General features: G+C 41.4%; 1 protein-coding gene across 6 annotated transcripts in view; it reads right to left on the reverse strand.

Annotated features, from left to right (window-relative positions):
• Positions 1-17500, reverse strand: part of letm1 (leucine zipper-EF-hand containing transmembrane protein 1) — a 77074-nt gene that overhangs the window by 24214 nt on the left and 35360 nt on the right. For all 6 annotated transcript variants that reach the window (XM_061894984.1, XM_061894983.1, XM_061894988.1 and 3 more), the window contains 2 exons: positions 12754-12811; positions 11389-11866 (listed from right to left, as the gene is read on the reverse strand). In XM_061894984.1, the coding sequence (XP_061750968.1) occupies positions 11389-11866; positions 12754-12811 (536 nt within the window). The remainder of the gene's footprint in view (positions 1-11388; positions 11867-12753; positions 12812-17500) is intronic.

Below are 17500 nucleotides of genomic sequence, written 5' to 3' on the forward strand. Positions count from 1 at the left end.
CGATCTATACCAAAACAAGTAATCACGGTAATATTGCATAGTAACTCTAGACATGTAAGGCTCAGTCAAAATTTAACCACCAAGTGAAGAGGCCACAAAACCAGCCTTCCCTGATTAGTCCACACGCATGTCAGTGGGCCAGCAGGCTGGAGGATAGAGGCCGGCCACAGTGAAAAGACCATTGTAAGCAGGCCCATTGACATGTATATCATCGCTTCAAAGTGTGGAGGGCAGCACGGGGGCCACGCAAATAGACCTCAAGGGTTGAGAGTGAATGTGAAAGGAGGAGCCGAAGGAGGAAAAAGTGAGTGCAGGTTAGATGAATGGGGTGTAGATGGGTTTGGGACATGCACTCAGGGGGAGTCAGGCGCATTTGAAAAGGTACAGATGAGTAAGGCAGATTATGTATGGTAACGGGGGGTATTGTCAGCACTGACCAGCAGCTATTAGCTGCACATTCTATTCCATTCCATCAGTGTAGTATTCTGAGGGCATTCAATTGATGGCTACGGCATTCTTCCGTTACACTAAAGGCAAAACATCTTCTCAGAAAGAAAAATGAACAGTCTAGTTTGATTGACTGAATGCCCTGAGACGTCAGTGTAGTAGTCAATGATGGCGGTAACGCAGTTTTCGTGCCTTATTACGCAATAAAATTAGAAAGAAAGCACATTTACGGAAGTCTGCGCATTTTTTTTTTTTTTTACCGGCTGTGCCTTCTCTGGTTTGCTTGTTTTTTTTTTTTTAATCGAGTAACGCTTTCCGCTTGTGTTTTGTTTTGTTTATATTTGCCGCTGTTGTGAATGCCTGGCAAAAAAGGATTTCCTTCGTGGGAGCGTGCACTGCTCGCTAAAGCTGCATTGCTTGGTTTCGCCTGTCCACAGCGGATTACTAAGTGTGAGACAATCACTTTATCTTTGTGGTTATTGTAACGCTACGTGTTTGACATTATTTAAGCTTTTATCATGTCCGAAAAATGACAGTTTTTCTTTTCTGTGGTATTAATGAGATTTAAAGGACTTTTGTTAATCCGCTGTTGATGTGTAAAAACCTCTTTCTTGTTTGGAAGATACATACAATTGTAACTGTTATTTCCTCGTGCACATAATAAATATTTATAAAGTGTTTGATTGTATTCATTTATATAACATTTTCACTGAATGTAGAAATGTAATATTGCCTGACAAAAATTGATTCAATGTAGTATTTTGATATTTAAACATTGCATATTTACACACGCATACCTTACCAGAATAACCTTATGAGCGTTAGATATAGGGCTGGGCGATGTGGACGAAAAACCATCTTGATATATTTTTACTAAAACTCGATAATCAATACATATCTCGATATATTTTCTGGTGAAAGTATACATATAAATATATTCATTTTTGAGCGAGATTCACTGAAATTGAACTGAATGACAACTGCACTGTAAACAGTCAGTGGCACTTTTATTAACCCAAATAGCCAAGATGGGTATTAACAGCACAGGAAAAAAAACTGTTTAAGTAGCACACAATTACATAACATTAATAAAATAGAAACATATTATTTCTACGTAAAATAAATAACGTAGCTGTGCAAATAATACAAAATGTATCAAACTCAGATAAAAAATACATTTGCAGGCAGGCACTTTTTAATTCCCTGTCGACAATGTAATGGACTGTCACACACGTACGGTTCTGTGGTCCTACTAGACCACGTGTCTATGGTAAGTGCTAAGTAAGTGACTTGACTTAATTGTGCGGCTATGATCACTTCGGCATACATTTTTGGCAGAATTTCTCGTGCGAAATATGCGCGACTTGGCAACTCGAGAACAGTTTAGATTTGGGCTTACATGGTAAATAACTCAAATGAATGTTTTATCCAGAAGCATACCGTTGACCAAATGTGGCCAAGCAGACACATTGGCGGTTTCCTGGACGTCGTCTACATCGCTAAAAGAAAAATATAAGGAATGGAATCCCTCTGCCATCTTTCAGTATTATTTTTTAATACATAAATCGCCCGCCTGAAAATTCCCTCTTCTCTTCTCCGACTCTTTCATCATCATTTGGGATGTCTGTTGTGATTTCTCTTCCTCGGTCGATGACCCGCCCTATCTTGCCTCTGATTGGCCTGTCCGTAATGTTTTGCTCTAATCTTAACCAATCGTGACTCATCATAGTAAACAACCAACCAATCATGGCTGTTCTTATACAAGCAAGCATGTCTTGGAAGGAGGAATGGGAGGGGTTTAGTAGCCCATGGAGTGTTGAGAGGGAGTGGGAAGCGGGGGAGAACAGGGAACACAACAAATAAGCGGTGTTTGGTGCTATATCTTACAAACTTGATATATTGCCCTGCCCTAATTACATATATATATATATATATCAAAATCAAGTACCCACTGTTCTGTTGACCTGTTGAAATATCCTTCAGATCAATTATTGGCAGCAGCAAAGTGGTCGTTTGGGTAGATTAAGCTCTAAAAAGGGTATTTCAACGAGTAAAAGTACAGTAGATACTTTTCACATATGTTGATTTTATTGATTTTGATATCTGTAATGCCCATAAGGGTATTCTAGTAAAATATGCAGGGATGATATATGTCAGTGGTCCTTGTCCGCCAGAGAACTTTGATTTTGGGGCGGCATCCATGAAGTAATGAATAAAGTGAATGAATGTTTATAACTGAATAAATTTATACATGCATAAAAATGTGTTTCTTTTGTATTTTTTTTTTTATGAACTAAGTAAAGTTTATGACAACCTTTTTCCAAAACAATTTAGAATGTGAGATATGACAGGATAATGAATAGTATACATTTTTCATTTGTTTTCAAAACAGTTACAAAAAAGAAGGACCCCAAAAATGTACTGTGTGACCCCATTTTTATGACTTGTTGGGGTCCCTGGAACCCCATTTTGAAAAATCCTAGCGCCAACACTGGTAGTATTGATCATCCTGGGGTTGATGGTACTAATATTGATTCTAATCTACTGTTTATGTTAATTTTGCACCATCACAGGCGCAAGTAGTCTACAAACCAAAGAATTGGCGGTTTAAACCCACCATCTACCGCCCCAGTTACTGTTGTTGTGCTTCTGAGAAAGACTTCACCCACATCACCACACACTTTTCAGTATGTGTTTGTGTATCACTGTGAGTTGAGAAACATGCCATTTGCACAGACAATTGACTTCCACTGGAATGCAGCATGACAGTCAAGTTGCACAAGTTTTCATCTGACAATATGTTTATCATTATGCTTTTAGTTTGGGTTGCAGTACATTGCACAGTAAACCTAAACACCTAGTGTGTATGTGACAATCATTGGTACTTTGACTTACATATGTGTCACATGATTAAAGACAAGGACTAAATTAGTCCAATTTCTCAAATAGTTAGTCTCTATATAAACCTCCTACAGCCAATTGAAACACCTACTGTAAGTCCGACTGTGTTCAGTTTTTGAAAAGCCGGACTAACACACCTGGATTATGCGATTGAAAACCAGATAACTCGAGGGGCTTTGTGTGGCCGAAGAGGACCCTTCGTATCGCGCATGTACCAGTCTTAATGCACAGGATGTAACCCGGAAGCAGATACCATACAACAAAAACTTAGACACAATTGTAATAAAGAAGATACTGTTTTGTTTTTTTCACAATTTAAAAGAACAGAACATTTTAAAGTGCATCAAAGACAGGAACAATTTATTTAAAAAGGTAGCAAAAGAAATGGAAAATGTCAGCTTAATTTGGACTCCCAAACAAAATGCGAATGCGATTAAAAAGAATCAAGCAGGTATATTAAAGGTGAATAATAAAACGTACACAAACCTCTTTATATTTCATTTGTGCAATCCAAACTGATTAACAAAACTTTTGTATTCCACATACGGCTGGGCGATATAGCGATATACTCGATATATATAGGGACGGCGTGGCGCAGTGGGAGAGTGGCCGTGCGCAACCCGAGGGTCACTGGTTCAAATCCCACCTAGAACCAACCTCGTCACGTCCGTTGTGTCCTGAGCAAGACACTTCACCCTTGCTCCTGATGGGTTCTGGTTGGCGCCTTGCATGGCAGCTCCCTCCATCAGTGTGTGAATGTGTGTGTGAATGGGTAAATGTGGAAGTAGTGTCAAAGCGCTTTGAGTACCTTGAAGGTAGAAAAGCGCTATACAAGTACAACCCATTTATACAAGTACAACCCATATCGCAGGTTTGTCTCTGTGCGATATATAAAATGGCATAATCGTATTTTAGCTGCGGGCATTACACTGCAGGCGTTTCGCTCTCTTTCTTGCCTCTACTTCTCACAGAGAGAGATAAAACAAGCGCACGTTCTTACCTACGTCACATATGTATACACCCTTGCGGAGCAGAGAGGTAGCGGCATGGGTAACGTTAGCTATGGTGCGCGTGGTGATACGAGAGAAAGAAGGTGCGAATATGGTAACAAATGAAGTAAGAATTAATTCCCAAGACATCATCTGGCGGTGGTTTGGCTTCAAGCGGAAATATGTCGAACAGACAACCGTAATATGTCAACTGTGGGGCAAAAGCGTGGCTACCAAAAGTAGCATTACTGCTAACATGTAGCATCATTTCAAAAGTCACCCACTAGATAATGAAGAGTTTTTGAAACTCCACAGGTCAACATCTCCATTTGGTGCCACACCCATAAAATGCCAAAGCAACCATTTCCAGATCAACACCGCATGAAAAAAAACAGTCAACAACAGAAGGAGATAACGTCCGCAGTAACCTACCACATAGCGCGAAGGACGTACACTATTTGATTTCCTATTATGCAGTTTTTTTACAATTATTGAAATATATTGTCTGACATCATGCACAAAAGTGCACTTTATTTGTTTTAAACTATTGTAGTGGCGTTCTGTACAAAAAGTGTACATTAATTTTGTGTTGTTATATGTCATCTTAGTGACATAAGGCACGAAAGTGCACTCATAGCTTGTTTTAAAATGTCTCTGACAATCTTGTACTTTCTGTTTTGAAACAACATGAATGTTTGTGCCACTGCTTAATAACTGTTTAATTGATACATTTTTGGTCAATTGACTTAGTTGTGATTTCCCTCTCTGCATAAAAGTTTAAAATGAGCATATATTAATGCAGTATGAACAAGAATGTTTTAATGTAGACACATGGAATCATCATACTGCTGTGATTATATGCATTAAGTGTTCATCCAAGGCTAAGGCAAAATATCGAGATATATATTGTGTATCGTGACATGGCCTAAAAATTTTGAGATATTAATAAAAGGCCATATCGCCCAGCCCTAATTCCACACAACTGATAAGATAGTCCAGAACATCTGGAAGAGTATCAGTCGGGGCACAAAGTATTTTTCTTCGGATTTAAAACTACTTCCATCAATCCACAGAGCCATTAGTTAACTCAGAGACATTCAAAAGTTTTGTTTCCATGATCTCTATCCAAAAATTCCTTCGAAAAAACAATTTCATTAGTCTTTCTTTGATATGAATTAAGAAAATATAATATTATTATACTTTTTTTTACGTTGAAATTACCAAACAACGCTTATTTTTTGTGTTCCTTGTTCTCTCCCGCTTCCCACTCCCTCGCAAGACTCCATGGGCTATTAAACCCCTCCCCTTCCTCCTTCTAAGACATGCTTTCCCTCTCTCACCCACTGCACTGACCCACAACAACAACACACAAGTAAATATGGAGTCTGACTGTGGCACCAGTGACCTATGTTTTCCTGTAATTAGTATGGTTTTTGATAATCCATTCCAGTTCAGAGCTGCAGTGGTAAAAATATAAGTTTCCCAATAAAACTAATTAACTTAAAATCAAAGCTACGTAGCTTAACTATATTTCCCAGTAGCTTGGCAGTACCTTTGCTACTTTTTTAACAAGTAGCAATTTCCGTAGCTTAGCTATTTTTAGACCCATGTAGCGGTTAGCTAAGATACATGCCCCAAAAGATGAGATGGAGAAGGGAAAGCGATAACTGGACTAGGTCATCAAACCAGGAAGAGAAATCTCAACAAACATCCTAAATGACGACGAGAGAGTCGGAGAAGAAAGGAGGGAATTTTCAAGCGGGCAATTTATATATTAAAAAACACTGGTGGAAGTTGGCAGAGGGATTCGCTTCCTTAGATTTTTCTTTTAGCGATGTAGACGATGTCCAGGAAACCCACAATGTATCTACTTGGCCACATTTGGACAAATGTATGCATCTAAATAAACCATTCATTTGAGTTGTTTATCATGTAAGCCCAAAACAAAACTGCTCTCGGTATGAAAGATGTGGAATACACATTTAAGAACACATATGATTGTGGCAGACGTGATGACTTTTGCTACAGTATAGACTGTCTTAATTTCATTGTCATTGGTGTTATACAATAAGACAGCAGCTGGCATTTTGTTCATTATTTGTATTGTTAATATTTTGACATTGAGTAGTTGAATCATTCTGAAACAAACAGGAAGATCATAGTCGCTCAATTAAATCAAGTCACTTACTTGGCGCTGACCACAGACATGTGGTCTAGTAGGACCAGAGAACCGTACGTGTGTGACAGTCCATTACATTGTCGGCTGGGAATTAAAAAGGGCCTGCCCGCAAATTTATTTTTTATCTAAGTTAGATACCTTTTGTGTTATTTGCACAGTTATGTTATTTATTTTATGTAGAAAAAATATTTTTCTATTTTATGTATACATTCTTTGTTTTTCTATTTTATTTATGTTTTGTAATTATGTGCTACTTAAACAGTTTATTTTATGTGCTGTAAATACCCATCTTGACTGACTGGGTTAATAAAAGTGACACTGACTGTTCACAGGAAAGTTGTCATTCAGTTCCATTTCAGGGAATCTCGCTCCAAAATAAATGTACTTGTATAAATATTTTCTACGGAAAATATATTGAGTTATATATCGCATATCAAATTTAAGTAAAAATATCCATCCATCATCCATCTTCTTCCGCTTATCCGAGGTCGGGTCGCGGGGGCAGCAGCCTAAGCGGGGAAGTCAAGACTTCCCTCTCCCCAGCCACTTCGTCTAGCTCTTCCGGGGGGTTCCCGAGGGGTTCCCAGGCCAGCCGGGAGACATAGTCTTCCCAACGTGTCCTGGGTCTTCCCCATGGCCTCCTACCGGTTGGACGTGCCCTAAACACCTCCCTAGGGAGGCGTTCGGGTGGCATCCTGACCAGATGCCCGAGCCATCTCATTTGGCTCCTCTCGATGTGGAGGAGCAGCGGCTTTACTTTGAGCTCCTCTCGGATGGCAGAGCTTCTCACCCTATCTCTAAGGGAGAGCCCCGCCACCCGGCGGAGGAAACTAATTTTGGCCGCTTGTACCAGTGATCTTATCCTTTCGGTCATGACCCAAACCTCATGACCATAGGTTAGGATTGGGATCGTACATCGACCGGTAAATTGAGAGCTTTGCCTTCTGGCTCAACTCCTTCTTCACCACAACGGATCGGTTCAACGTCCGCATTACTGAAGACGCCGCACCGATCCGCCTGTCGATCTCACGATCCACCCTACCCCCACTCGTGAACAAGACTCCAAGGTACTTGGACTCCTCCACTTGGGGCAGGGTCTCCTCCCCAACCCGGGGATGGCACTCCACCGTTTTAAGGGCGAGAACCTTGGACTCGGACTTGGAGGTGCTGATTCTCATTCCGGTCGCTTCACACTCGGCTGCGAACCGATCCAGTGAGAGCTGAAGATCCCGGCCAAATGAAGCCATCAGGACCACATCATCTGCAAAAAGCAGAGACCTAATCCCGCGGCCACCAAACTGGAACCCCTCAATGCCTTGACTGCTCCGAGAAATTTTGTCCATAAAAGTTATGAACAGAATCGGTGACAAAGGACAGCCTTGGCGGATTACAACCCTTACTGGAAACGGGTCCGACTTACTGCCAGCAATCCGGACCAAGCTCTGACACTGATCAAACAGGGAGCGGACAGCCACAATAAGACAGTCCGATACCCCATACTATCTGAGCACTCCCCACAGGACTTCCCGAGGGACACGTCGAATGCCTTCTCCAAGTCCACAAAGCACATGTAGACTGGTTGGGTAAACTCCCATGCACCCTCAAGAACCCTGCCGAGAGTATAGAGCTGGTCCAGAGTTCCACGAACAGGACAAAAACCACACTGATCCTCCTAAATCCGAGGTTTGACTATCCGGCGTAGCCTCCTCTCCAGTACACCTGAATAAACCTTACCGGGAAGGCTGAGGAGTGTGATCCCACGATAGTTGGAACACACCCTACGTTGCCCCTTCTTAAAGAGAGGGACCACCACCCCGGTCTGCCAATCCAGAGGTACCGCCCCCGATGTCCACGCGATGCTGCAGAGTCTTGTCAACCAAGACAGCCGCACAGCATCCAGAGCCTTAAGGAACTCCAGGCGGATCTCATGCCGCCGAGGAGCTTTTGAACTACCTCAGCCCCAGAAATAGGGGAGCCCCGGCACCGCTTCCTCATAGGAGGACGTGTTGGTGGGATTGAGGAGGTCTTAGAAGTATTCCTTCCACCGATCCACAACATCCGCAGTCGAAGTCAGCAGAACACCATCCGCACCATATATGGTGTTGACAGTGCACTGCTTTCCCTTCCTGAGGCGGCGTATGGTGGTCCAGAATCGCTTCAAAGCCGTCCGGAAGTCGTTTTCCATGACTTCCCCGAACTTCTTCCACGTCCAAGTTTTTGCCTCCGCGACCGCTAAAGCTGCACACCGCTTGGCCCGTCGGTACCCGTCCACTGCCTCCGGAGTCCTATGAGCCGAAAGAACACGACAGGAGTCCTTCTTCAGCTTGATGGCATCCCTCACTGCTGGTGTCCACCAACGGGTTCTGGGATTACCGCCACGACAGGCACAAACAACCTTGCGGCCACAGCTCCAATCAGCCGCCTCGACAATAGAGGTGCGGAACATAATCCACTCGGACTCAATGTCCCGCACCTCCCTTGTGACATGTTCAAAATTCTTCCGGAGGTGGGAATTGAAACTCTCTCTGACTGTAAACTCTGCCAGACGTTCCCACCAGACCATCACAATGCGCTTGGGCCTGCCAGGTCGGTCCGGCATCCTCCCCCACCATCGCAGCCAACTCACCACCAGGTGGTGATCGGTAGAAAGCTCCGCCCCTCTCTTCATCAGAGTGTCCAAAACATGAGGCTGCAAATCCGATGACACAACTACAAAGTCGATCATGGAACTGCGGCCTAGGGTGTCCTGGTGCCAAGTGCACATATGGCCACACTTATGTTTGAACATGGTGTTATGGACAATCCGTGACGAGCAATAACAAACACCACTCGGGTTTAAATCCGGGGGGCCATTCTTCCCAATCACGTTTCTCCAGGTTTCATGTCGTTGCGAACATGAGCGGGGTGTATAATATAGCCAAGAGTCATGGATGCATTGGAATTCTGGGTAATTCTTATGTTGCGTTTATAATGTGTTACAGAGCCAATGAAATGTGTTTGTTATTCTTGTTTGGTTAGGGTTCACAGAGTGTGGCGCATATTAGTAAGAGTGTTAAAGTGGTTTTATATCACAACCATCAGTGTGTTCTGTATGGCTGTGGAACAAGACCCCTGGTTTACACATAGTACAAGCAAGAAAAAACTCCCCTGCCATTTTGAAAATGACGGCAAATTCGTGACGTCACGAGTGACGTCACAAATTTGACCCGGCGCTTTCAAATTTGGGGAGCGAGTTTTACCTGGCAGTAATTCCAGGCAGGCGCATATTACATGCCCGGCGGCTATTCAAAGAAATACGGTACATTATATATATATATATATATATATATATATATATATATATATATATAAAATATTGAGATTTATTTTTTCGGCCATATTGCCTAGCCCTACTTTTGAGCTGCGTCCATCCCAATACATTAATGGTAGTAGCGTCTTAGTAGTAGTGTCATGGTAGTAGTGTCATGTACGTAACGCAATCTAAGATAATTAATTGATACTGTCTGCTATTTAACATCAGCGTAGCTATTTAGAAACCTTATATTTGTAATATGTTTCAATATTACAACAGACATCACATTAAACAAATTGTAAGGACCCATAGATCCTAGTGTGATGTCATCGGTCAAACGGAAAAGCAATAATTAATAGCCACTAAAAGAAATTAAGCGCCCCAAGTGTTTAAAAGGCGCATGGTGTATGACCAATAGCTGCATTAGAGAGTTTAAAATGAACACCTGGACTTCACATGTGGCTGTAGAAATACAAAAAAATTAATTACTTGAGAAATCAGACTAATGTGGTGCATGGAAACATAGTAAGAGATCCAGTGTGATTGCAACCAGATCAAGTCCACAGTCTGTGACGTTACACCTCTGAAAGGAGGACTCACATCTTGCCAATCACATCCACTCAGTTTAATCTTTGGCTGACCTCCTACTGCCTTCTCTTACATGTCACCCATGTTACAGCTGCCTGCACTCCAAACAGACTGGCTGAAGTGAAAGTCAGACCACTGACACTTTCCGAGCAGAGGATTGTCTTTTCTGTTGCAAAGAGCACCTGGTGTGGATTACTGAATGTAATAGTGTATCCACATATCATTGACCTCTGTTACATAATCAGTTAATATATAATTAGAATACGCCAATATATATGTTACATAATCAGTTAATTGGAATGCGCCACCCAAGGGTCCATGGTTCAATCCCCACCTAGTACTAACCTCGTCACGTCCGTTGTGTCCTGAGCAAGACACTTCATCCTTGCTCCTGATGGGTGCTGGTTAGCGCCTTGCATGGCAGCTCCCTCCATCAGTGTGTGAATGTGTGTGTGAATGGGGAAGTAGTGTCAAAGCGCTTTGAGTACCTTGAAGGTAGAAAAGCGCTATACAAGTACAACCCATTTATCATTTATTATTTATCTTTGTGATGTGAAATCACTATGTAACGCAGTCAAGTCCAGACTTTCTATTAAGCACATTTCATCATGCAATGGCAAGTCATCCAAGAAACAACTGGGTAGCGCGTGTGTTAATCCATGCTTAACACCTCGTGAGTAAACACCCAGTGTGCAGTCAATCCCCAGAAGTGATCCAATTAGGTAAACCACCAATTGAGCTAGACAAGGACAGAATGTCTGGACCGACACAATCCTACGCTGCCTCGTCTCGTAACGTGTTATCGGGAACCCTATGAACTTTAACTCTCTTATGATCATCAAACTAAGTTCACAGTGTTTGTGTCTTGTGTCTGGAGGCGCGTTTAACTACATAATGCAACATCAAATTATGGCGAGACTGTAATGTGCAAAGCGATTCAACTAAGAAGAGGAAAAAACACCTAAAATGTCATGTCTTCCTGCAGATCTCACCTGTCTTCTCTCCCGGCGGGACAGACTGTGTCCGTTCAATACTTGCCACAGCATGCGCCCAGCAATGGTGGTGTCAACAAACAGCAGCCTGAAACCGTGGTAGTAGTGTTTGATTTCATCCACAACCCTCTGTTGCAGCGTCCGCCTGACGGGCTCAACATCCGTAGTCGGGCTGTACACCGGCCCTCCTTCCTCCAGTTTTTTTTTATCCTTTAGTGACCGCAGCGACTTTTCCACCTTGGAGTCGTCCCACCTTCCCTGTGAGGTATGTATCCACCTGAGGCTCCCAGGGACGTCCTGCCGCCATGAACTTGCAGAAATGGCAGGGTATGGGGAAGGAGAGGCCACGAGTGGAAAATTGCAGACGAGGCGCTGTGTGTTCGAGGTCCGGGATGGGCCAACGTTTTTATCGGACCGGAGGAGGGATGGTCCGAATTGAGAAGGCTGGGCCAAGCTGACTAGTCGGAACCCGTCATGTCTAGGAAGAAAAAACAAATGAGACCTTCAGAAACAACAAAAGCTATAGTTTGTGTTTTTTTTGGTCTTTTAAAGGTGATTCATTAAACAAATACAGTAGTACCTCGGTTTTCCTTGTCCCCTCGGTTTATGATCAACATTTTTACCCAATTTTTTGCATACCGTCTCTATTATTGCACAGCAAACATTGCAGATGACAAGGGTATCAAAGAATGTTTCAAATGCCAGAGGTACAGGCGACGTAAAAAACAAATTGCGGAATTAAAAAATGTCAGCTACAGTTAAGAGATTTGACCATTTCTAAGATGCTTTGGAAGGCATTTCTTACATAGAAATTCTGTACAAATGCCATTTAAAGAACATAGCCCTAAGGCTAGTGTTTTCATGTATGAAAATATCAATTTGAAGTTCCAAAAAAACTACTACTATGTGGCTAGAATTCCTCTACATAAAGAATGTCTGGGATTACTGAAATGCAACTGTTTAAAAAAGGAATGTATGAATTACTATTGAATTAAAGAAAACTTGTAATAAAGTACTGAGGGGCCCCCTGTCCATCATTGCCAAAAACAGTCTTCAATAAAAAGTAAAGGTGATGTTAAATGTTCATTTATAGACTTCATTCGTCATTTATATGTGTTTCACATTGTTTTCTGCATCTAAAACTATAATTATTCCCTCTAAAATGTGTTTATTGGTCATAGTCTGGGTATTTGGACCAGATTAATTAGATTCACATTATTTCTTATCGGGGAAAAAATGGATGTACGGTTCGGTTTTCGTCTAACCTTTTGAAATGAAATGAAAACCGAGGTACCACTGGAAAAAAACATTTAATAAGGTCAAACATTTTGTGGATACATTTCTTATTCAGTTTCCTTGGCTCACCTTTGACGGGATAGATTTAACGCAATGCAGTTAAAACAGGCAGTGTCTTTTATTTTCCCTGCAAGGAAGCAAAGTATTGATTACATGGCGACAAATACTGCATTCCTCAGGAAAAAAGAGACATTATGAACTTCACATGCAAAGCAAATAAAAAAATATATAGTATATTACTGTATGTGTATATACAAGAGTTGGGCGATACGTCCTTTTATTAATATATCGATATTTTTAGGCCATGTCACGAAACACGATTATATATATATATATATATATATATATATATATATATATATATATATATATATATATATACATATATTTATATATATATACATATATCTCGATATTTTGACTTAGCCTTGAATGAACACTTATATAATAACACCAGTATGATGATTCTATGTGTCTACATTAAAACATTCTTGTTCATACTGCATTAATATATGCTCATTTTAAACTTTCATGCAGAGAGGGAAATCACAACTTAACCAAAACTGTATTAATTAAACAGTTAAGCAGTGGCACAAACATTGATTTCGTTTCCAAAACGGAGAGTACAAGATTGTCAGAGACATTTTAAAACAAGCTATTAGTGCACTAAGATGACATATCAATCAATCAATCAATGTTTACTTATATAGCCCTAAATCACTAGTGTCTCAAAGGGCTGCACAAACCACCACGACATCCTCGGTAGGCCCACATAAGGGCAAGGAAAACTCACACCCAGTGGAACATCGGTGACAATAATGACCCAGTGGGACGTCGGTGACAATGATGACTATGAGAACCTTAGAGAGGAGGAAAGCAATGGATGTCGAGCGGGTCTAACATGATACTGTGAAAGTTCAATCCACAATGGATCCAACACAGTCGCGAGAGTCCAGTCCAAAGCGGATCCAACACAGCAGCGAGAGTCCCGTTCACAGCGGAGCCAGCAGGAAACCATCCCAAGCGGAGGCGGATCAGCATCGCAGAGATGTCCCCAGCCGATACACAGGCAAGCAGTACATGGCCACCGGATCGGACTGGACCCCCTCCACAAGGGAGAGTGGGACATAGAAGAAAAAGAAAAGAAACGGCAGATCAACTGGTCTAAAAAGGGAGTCTATTTAAAGGCTAGAGTATACAAATGAGTTTTAAGGTGAGACTTAAATGCTTCTACTGAGGTGGCATCTCGAACTGTTACCGGGAGGGCATTCCAGAGTACTGGAGCCCGAACGGAAAACGCTCTATAGCCCGCAGACTTTTTTTGGGCTTTGGGAATCACTAACAAGCCGGAGTCCTTTGAACGCAGATTTCTTGCCGGGACATCAAAACGACACTAAATTAAAGTGCACTTTTTGTACAGAACGCCACTATAATGTTTTAAAACTAATAAAGTGCACTTTTGTGCATGATGTCACACAAGATCTTTCAACAACTGTCAAATAAAAATTAGCTGCATAATAGGAATCAAATAGTGTATGTCCTTCGCTATGTAGTAGGTTACTGTGGACGTTAACTCCTTCTGTTGTGAACTATTTTTTTCATACGCCGTTGATCTGGAAATGGTTGTTTTGGCATTTTGTGGGTGTGGCACCTGCCTAGATGTTGACATGCGGAGTTTCAAGCACTCTTCATTCTCTAGCGGGTGACTTTTCAAATTATGCTACAAATTAGCTTCAATGCTACATTTGTAGCAACACTTTTGCCGCATACTTGACATTATGGTTGTCTGTTTAACATCTTGCCTCTTGAAGCCAAACCACCGCCAGACGATGGACACCCTACTGTTTTTCTTGGGAATTAATTGTTCTTCCTTCATTTGTTACCAGATTCGCACCTTCTTTCTTTTGTATTACCACTCGCTCCGCTAGCATCACAGATACAGCCTCAAAAGGCGTATTCCCATGGTCAAGCCACTCCTGAACTCTAGACAACGGAAGTTCCCTCAGTCAGCAATGGTTTGGGGAGCCATGTCAGCTGCTGGTTTTGGACCACTATGTTTCATCAAGTCCAGAGTCAATGCAGCTGCGTACATGCTTCCATCTGTTGTAAAGCTCTATGGAGATGATTATTTAATTTTCCAGCATGATCTGGCACCTGCTTACAGTGCCAAAACCAGCAGTAAGTGGTGTACTGACCATGGCATTACTGTTCTCCATTGGCCTGCCAACTCCCCTGACCTAAACCCCATAGAGAATTTGTGGGATATTGTGAAGAAGAAACTGAAAGACACGAGACCCAGAAATGCAAATGAGCTGAAGGCCGCTATTGAAGCATCCTGGGCATCCATAACACCTCAGCAATGCCACAGTCCAATTGCCTCCATGCCACGCCGCATTGATGCAGTAATCCGTGCAAAAGGATTCCCAACCAAGTACTGAGTGCATTAATTTACATTTTTAAATGTTTGATTTTGTTTTGCTGTTATAAATCTTTTTTTACTTGGTCTGAGGAAATATTCTAATTTTTTGAGATAGGATTTTTTTGAGTTTTCTTAAGCTGTATGCCATAATCAGCAATATTAAAATAATACAAGAGTTGCAATATTTCAGTTGATGTGTAATGAATCCAGAATGTATGACATTTTCATGTTTTTAGTTGCATTGCAGAAAATAAAGGACTTTATCACAATATTCTAATTTTCTGAGACAGTCCTGTATATAAAACCCGGTTTCCATATGAGTTGGGAAATTGTGATAAATGTAAATATAAACGGAATACAATTTTTTGCAAATCATTTTGAACCCATAATCAGTTGAATACGCTACAAAGACAACATATTTGATGTTCAAACTGATAGACATTTTTTTTAAGCAAATAATCATTAACTTTAAAATTTAATGCCAGCAACACGTGACAAAGAAGTTGGGAAAGGTGGCAATAAATACTGATAAAGTTGAGGAATATTCATCAAAAACTTATTTGGAATATCCCACAGGTGTGCCGGCTAATTGGGAACAGGTTTGTGCCATGATTGAGTATAAAAACAGCGTCCCATAAAATGCTCAGTCTTTCACAAGAAAGGATGGGGCGAGGTACACCTCTTTGTCCACAACTGCGTGAGCAAATAGTCAAACAGTTTAAGAACAACGTTTCTCAAAGTGCAATTGCAAGAAATTTAGGGATTTCAACATCTACGGTTCATTATATCATCAAAAGGTTCAGAGAATCTGGAGAAATCGCTCCACATAAGCGGCATGGCCGGAAACCAACATTGAATGACCGTGACCTTCGATCCCTCAGCAAGCACTGTATCAAAAAACGACATCAATCTCTAAGGGATATCACCACATGGGCTCAGGAACACTTCAGAAAACCACAGTCACTAAATACAGTTGGTCGTTACATCTGTAAGTGCAAGTTAAAGCTCTACTATATAAAGCGAAAGCCATTCATCAACAACATCCAGAAACGGCGCCGTCTTCTCTGGGCCTGAGATCATCTAAGATGGACTGATGCAAAGTAGAAAAGTATTCTGTTGTCTGACGAGTCCACATTTCAAATTGTTTTTGGAAATATTCAACATCGTGTCATCCGAACCAAAGGGGAAGCGAACCATCCAGACTGTTATAGGGTTGGGTATCTTCTGAATTCGAACAATTCTGATTCTGATTCTTTGTTTCGTTTCTGATTCCTGATGATTCTCGATTCCGATTATTTATTTTGAAAAAAAAAAAAAAAAAAGGCAGGATCAAAAAAAAGTTTTGGATATTTTAAATGAGCTTGCTAACCAGAAATAGTCTGACATTCTCCATCAATTTTAATTCTATTAACTTTTTATTAACTTTACAATAAATTCCTCACAGGGCTGTTTTCAACTAGAATATAAATATCAAATCTATGAACTTGAATATAAATATTATAAATTATGAATACATTTTCACAGGGGGTACACTTTCATCAAGAGAGCTTTATTTTTGAAAACCTCATGAAAACACATTTACACATAAGTGTATGATGCTGCAGGAAACCTCATGAAAACACATTTACACACACAAGTGTATGATGCTGCAGGAAACCTCATGAAAACACATTTACACACAAGTGTATGATGCTGCAGGTACTTAAACATGTTACCGTGCTCCCACTGATGGGCTAACCTGGTGCAGAAAAGCAAATAAACAATAAGAAACAACTTGCAAAACCTAGTCCAGATTAGCAGCAGGTACAGTATAAAATCAGAGACAGTTCTTGTTTAGGAAAATGACCATATCCGCCTTCTCAGGCAGGATGCGTGAGCGTTCTGGACGGATAGTGTCTCCTGTCGAAAACAGGACACGCATTTATTTGTACTCCATGAACTCAGAGGTGCTTCATCATGTTCGACGTGCACCCTCCTAAGCACGAAACAGTCCTGTCGCACGTGTTACATTTCGCCGATATTTAATTTTTTTAGTAAATTAAAGCCACACTTTCGACCGTCGACGCCCGCTATCCATGCTTGACTGACTCGCTCGGCTACATAGGCTCGGCTATGCTAACACTTCCGGCGGTGGGCGCTTCTTCGTTGGTGTTCAGCGGCTTCTTCTTCCGGGTCGGCGGACTTATTCTTTTTTTCCGGTCCGCGGACTGGGTATGGAAACTAGGAATCAAAATTTAAACTTTTGAACGATTCCGGGAGAACCAGAAAGTTAGTCCCGGTTCCAACCGATACTCGATACGCAACCCTAGACTGTTATCGACGCAAAGTTCAAAAGCCAGCATCTGTAATGGTATGTGGGTGCATTAGTGCCCAAGGCATGTGTAACTTACACATCTG

Source organism: Nerophis ophidion, linkage group LG03, assembly GCF_033978795.1.
Source record: "Nerophis ophidion isolate RoL-2023_Sa linkage group LG03, RoL_Noph_v1.0, whole genome shotgun sequence".
NCBI lineage: Eukaryota > Metazoa > Chordata > Actinopteri > Syngnathiformes > Syngnathidae > Nerophis > Nerophis ophidion.